Source organism: Arachis ipaensis, chromosome B01 (assembly GCF_000816755.2).
Source record: "Arachis ipaensis cultivar K30076 chromosome B01, Araip1.1, whole genome shotgun sequence".
Taxonomy (NCBI): domain Eukaryota; kingdom Viridiplantae; phylum Streptophyta; class Magnoliopsida; order Fabales; family Fabaceae; genus Arachis; species Arachis ipaensis.
In genome coordinates, this window is record NC_029785.2 from 28,966,156 (window position 1) to 28,971,944 (window position 5,789).

Genomic DNA, 5,789 nt, shown 5'->3' on the forward strand with positions numbered 1-5,789 from the left:
CTTAATTTAAGAATAATTAAAATATTAATTTATTGTTTTATCAATTTTGTTATGGGCTTAATCCATTTTTTCTAATGGGATAACCGAATAAGAGAGTGAGAGAGAAAAAAACGAAGTGGAATAATGAGGTAGTCCCCACCAGATAGATACATAATAAATATTATAATAGTCTCTTCCCGCCTTCTCGCTTCTTCAAAACCTTTCTTTTAGCCTCCCCCTTCATTCTCTCAACAGAAAAGAAAGATAAATTCTACACTGTGCCTCGTTTATAAGGGACACTCATACAAATTGTTGCATTGTGTGTGTGATATAGCCACGCACAACACTAGTTATGGACACGCCGGAGAGGAACCAGATCAACCCTCCCTTCTCTCGTGTCGAGGTTTTACTTTACTTCCTCCCATTCTGCCTTTTCTGCATGTCTTTCGTTAAGTTTTCATGGAAAACGTATGTGTGATTTTTCTTGTTTTTGGAATATCTGTTTTATGAATATCTCAACATGCAGTTCAATTTGCAGCTGTGGCGGAACTTGAGGATGATTTTTGGAGGGGCCAGACATGTTAAATTTGTAAAAAGAAAGGATAAATTTTTGGAGGGGCCAATATTTTAAATTTGAAATAAAAGAAAAATATTGGATGAGTAACAGAAGTGAGTATCAAAGAGGGTGTAACTTGATTAGTAACACAACATTTGACCAATTAAGTTATTTGTACTTTTTGTAATGGTTTACAAGGCTCTGCAGCTTTTGCAGGGATTGTAAATAGTTTCTTTTGCTTTGCGTTTCGCGTTCTGTCGATTGCATTTCATAATTATCCTCTTAGCAGAGAGCCCCTTTAATTTTATATGGGCTAGGTATTCTATGCACTCATTTGCTGTATTTGTTCATAGTCTTGATTATCTGTTTTTACATGAATTAATCCTTTCAATTAATCTATTTGTAATTATATTTCTTCTCTTTGCTCTTGGCAGGATTCCCCTGTATTCAGTTTTATCAACAGTTTGTCGCCTATAAAGCCCGTGAAGTCTGCCCAGATTGGTCAAACATTTAGCTCGCTTAGCTTTCCTTCCCCTCCGCGTGCTTTTACTTCATCCAATCTCACCTGTTTCAAGGAATCAAAAGTTCTCAGGAGGTGATGTTCAAATGATTTTAATTTTTTCCTTGTTTGATAATTTTTTATTTGCTAATATCTGTATACTGTTCAATGAACCATTTCTGATTGTCACATATTATTCACATCTATAGGCATAACCCTTTTGGGGCATCAAGGCCTGGGTTGTCATCTGAAGATGGTAATAAATTTCAGACAAGTGAAGAGGCTATTGCAGATTCATTTCATCCATATCATAACTCGAGGGAATCTCAGGGAAATTTTCATGATGGAATATCTGTAGTTGATGATTCGATTGCTCTACCTGGTGAGCACACAGACTTCTCAGCTGAGATACTGCAGGCCTTAAATTATAATAATTGTGGTAACCCTGGCTCTGATCCTGGTCATGAGGCTAACTCTCTTGAAGTGTTTAATCAGGGGTTGTGTCAATTTGATCCGAAGGGCCAAGAATCAGAGTGTAATTGGGATAATTTAATCTCTGGAGATACTGATTTCTTCGTTTTCAATTCCCCAAATGACGCAGCTTTTAAGGGTATAATGCAGAAACCAGATTCTCATTTTATGTCTCTGGTACTGGAATCTTCCATATATAATGGTCTGAGAGATAGCAAACTTAAAATAGAAGATTATCGTCCTGAGCCCTTAGCAATCATAGACCAAATGCAGGACAAACATTGCCTTGCCATGACTAGCAAAACAAAAGAAAAACCAAATGTTGAGGTAGATAAGTTTGTTACTGTTGTGACGAATTATGCATATTATACTTAGTTGTGAACATTGCATTTATAAATTATAATTCTAGCCTCTCTAGATTTTAGCCAATTACTTTGTAGTATGCATGGCAAAAGTAAATTATTTATTTGAAGTTCTATTTCTTTTGTTTGAAGGTTGTTTCTGTAATGAACTGTGGTACACGGAGGCGATGTCTAGACTTTGAGACTGACAGTGTGCAAAGGAAGAACTCAGATGATAATTTAAAATCCGGTTCTCTTGGATATGAAAAACAACTGGTTTCTGCAAAACGCAAAAGCAGTTCACAGCAATGCATTATGCCTGCAGTTGGCTTACATTTGAATGCACCCGACAAAGAAGTCATAAGTAATGATGAGTCGTCTTGCGGAATTCATCTTAATCTTCCCAGTTGCACTTCCGTGCAAATCTATACCAGCTATGAACATCAGGAACCACTAGCAATAGAAGTGGATTCATCAAACATTGGGCCTCAGCCAGCTAAGGATAATTCTCATGCATTAGATTCCACTGTTAATGATGTCAGTCAGAATAGTCCCAAAAAGAAAAGACATGGAGACTGCAAGCGTTGCAAGTGCAAGAAATCAAAGTGTTTGAAGTTGTAAGATGAGAGTGATTTAAAATCAAATAATAATAACAGTAAATTAATTAGCAGTTAGTTATAATGTGACATGCCTTTGAAATCGAACTTATAGTTTTTTTTGTTGCTTATGACTTTTTGTTGATAAGATATTGTGAGTGCTTTGCTGCTCGTGACTACTGCACAGGCAACTGCTCATGTAAGGATTGCTGCAACAAACTTGTTCATAAAGACAAAGTCATTCAAGCTCACAAGCAGATCGAGTCTCGCAATCCTCTGGCTTTTGCTCCTAAAGTCATTCCTGAACCTGAAATTGGGGTCAGAAATTAAACTTCAACTCTCGTTCTATGTTGGCTGGAATTTAACCTGGTTCTAAAAATTTACTGATTTATGTATTTTTCGCTTTCAGAATGATCCAAATAAAACTCCAGCACCAGCACGACACAAGAGGGGATGCAACTGCAAACAATCAGTCTGCATAAAGAAATACTGTGAATGCTTTCAGGTATTCATCTATCCTTGATATATATCATGAATGCTTTAGTTTTAGTTATAATATTAGTTACTAATGGTAGTGTTTTGTTTTTCAAAGGCTGGTGTTGGATGCTCTTTAAGCTGTAGATGTGAAGGGTGTAAGAACACATTTGGTAGAAAGGAGGGTGAGTTGTCCCTTCTTTTGCAAATTAAATACCCATCAGAATCTAACTATTTTATTGTTTCAGGCGCTAATTCTATGGGAGTAGAAGCCCAGCTAGAAGTAGAAACAGAGGCCTGTGGAAAAGTTGTTGAAAAAGCATCACAGATAATTGAAGTTCAGAACTCCGATAATCATCCAGATTTTATTCCAATCTCTACGCCATTCCCTCTGTTTAGGTTGGAAATGCTGTTTTTTGTTAGCTTTGAAATGATAAAATTGATGATTTTGTTTATTAGTACCGACTTGATTCATTTTTTTATTTTTTCTTTTTGTGACAGTTCATTGTCAGAGGTGAAACCAAACACTCGTTGGTCTCAGCCACCTAAGCATTCTCAAGCTGTTTCGGACCAGGAAATGACAGATGTTCTTGGAGGCCGAGGCAGAAGTGATAGGTCTCCCATGACCATCAAAACTTCTTCTCCAAGTGGGAAGAGGATTTCCACTTCTAAGGGTGAATTGACAATTTCTTTTCCTTCTCCTAATCATCATCGTTAGCAGTGCTACATTTTTTTAATTAATAGTCAATAGTTATTAGTTAGGTCTTTGTCCGTTTCAGTTAGGTTAATAGTTTGTAGCTTTAGGCATATAGATGTTATGGTTTAGGTTTAAGTATATTTTAGCTTTAGTTTTATTTTATTTGAGTTCCTTCAATTATTTAGTATTTATTTGAGTAATGGTTATAATCTTTATAATCATTCTAGTAAATAATCTCTAGAGGTCTTTGTTAGAGAAATTATAATTCTATTTATTTTTTCTGAATCAGTGTTTATATATATATAATGGTTATAATCTTTATAATCATTCTAGTAAATAATCTCTACAGGTTTCTGATAGAGAAATTATAGTTTTATATTTATTGTTTTTGAATAAGTGTTTATATTATATATATTTCTACTATTATTACTATTAGAGTGTCAACACACTTTCAAAATGTTTAGAACTTTTTAAATATGATATTTTCTTCCAAGTTATAGTAATTGATTACGAAGTTATTCATCAAGATACCTTGATTTGATGATTAATCTATAAGGTAAGTACTTTATTTTTATTGTTCTTAATATATCATGTGAAAAAATAAGAATGAAAGATGCTTAATAAATATCAAATTGAAATGTTAGTGTCAAATATATCGAGCCAATAAAATATTTTAAGGTGAGATTATTAAATAAAGAAATTCATTTTTTTTCAAATCTTGATCAAACATAAATTCACCACTTGAAAGATAATCTTTGTATCTCGAAGAAATTCACTTTTTTTTCCCTCTCTTTTTGGTCCTGAAATTTTCTAAATCTAAAGCGCTTTGTTATTTTGGACTTGAAATCGTTTTTTTTAAAGCTAGACTTGATATTTAAGTGTATGTTTAATTTAAGATTTGGATTTTTTAAATTTTAAATTTTATTTTTGAGAATAAAGTGTAATCTCTTATAATTTATTTTATAGGTGAGACCAAGAGAAAATATGAGAGAAAAATTATTCAAGGGTGAGAGATCATATTTTATTTTCTCAAGTGAAAAATCAAAATTTAAAGGATTCAAATTCTTAGTTTAATGTTTCATCCAATAAATTCAGAGTTAATAGTCAAAATTGTTTCTGAAAGATACTTCGATCTCCATTTTCGTCCCTGAAAGATAACCAACTTGTTCATGTTCGTCCTTTCGTCATCTTCTTCGTTGAGTCGATAAACATTCACTGACGTGTGTCGTTAACTGCCAGCGTGGCACACAATTAAAACGATGCTGTTTTGATATAATGTTCTCCTAGTGTCCAAAAGAGAGATTCATCCTTATCTCTCACCGTCGCAACGGCTTCTTCCACTATCAATGCTGCTCTAGGATAAGATTCAAGAGAGGGTGCAAGTGAAAAAAATAAGTATGAAGAGAGATATCACCCAAAGGAGTAACCAAAACAATTTGCATTGGTGGCTTTGTGTTGATTTTATCCATGAAAAGCAATTGGTTGCAATTGGTTGCAACGGGAAGATATCTTACAAATGCAAATAATTATTTGGTGGCTTTTCTTTGTGAGTTCTGTAATGCAGGTAATTTGGTAGCTGCTGAAATATAGGGAGTGAAAAATGTGATACAATTTATTTTGGCAGAGTCAATTGGTAAAATTAAAGACCTGCAGGTGATATCAAATAATCCAAATTTAGTACATTGGGCATCAAGAAAAGAATACAAACAATGAAACTTTAATTTTGAAAGAAATAAATTCTTGAATTTGTTGCATAATTTAAAAAATTTACAGATTCATTTTGCAAAATTGATTAATTTCAAGCACTTCAGTTTTTGGAAAAATTTTGTAAAATCGGAAGATTGTCAAAGAATTTATTGGTGTGACCGTTTCTAGTAGAATAACTGCTGCTAGTAATACAGATTTCTTTGGATTGTGTGTGGTTCCATTCTCTTTTTGTCTTGATGGCCATGCCAAAGGGACTTTAGAGATTGGGACAAGGCATCTCTTCTTTGGTGGAGTGGGTAGTATTTTGTTTGGAGTTGTGGTGGTTTGAGTCTGATAAAAGGTGTTTTGCTTTAGGTGTTGTTTTGTGCATGATCCTTCTTATACATTGGTTATGGTTGTATTGTTTGTTTGGCATCTATAGTGATGCCATCTCTCCCTTTGTGGTCGAGAACCTTGCAAGAAATTGATC

At 34.0% G+C, this 5,789-nt stretch overlaps 1 protein-coding gene across 7 annotated transcripts in view; it reads left to right on the forward strand.

Annotated features, from left to right (window-relative positions):
- The window catches only part of LOC107628213 (protein tesmin/TSO1-like CXC 2), a 7,335-nt gene extending 3,395 nt beyond the window's left edge, over positions 1-3,940 (forward strand). For 2 of the 7 annotated variants that reach the window (XM_016330996.2, XM_016330990.2), the window contains exons 3-10: positions 314-382; positions 970-1,130; positions 1,244-1,832; positions 2,000-2,463; positions 2,592-2,760; positions 2,852-2,947; positions 3,035-3,315; positions 3,418-3,940. In XM_016330996.2, the coding sequence (XP_016186482.1) occupies positions 314-382; positions 970-1,130; positions 1,244-1,832; positions 2,000-2,463; positions 2,592-2,760; positions 2,852-2,947; positions 3,035-3,315; positions 3,418-3,634 (2,046 nt within the window). In that variant the 3' untranslated portion in view covers positions 3,635-3,940. The remainder of the gene's footprint in view (positions 1-313; positions 383-969; positions 1,131-1,243; positions 1,833-1,999; positions 2,464-2,591; positions 2,761-2,851; positions 2,948-3,034; positions 3,316-3,417) is intronic. The other 5 variants (XM_016331016.2, XM_021119771.1, XM_021119774.1 and 2 more) reach the window with 4 other exon arrangements.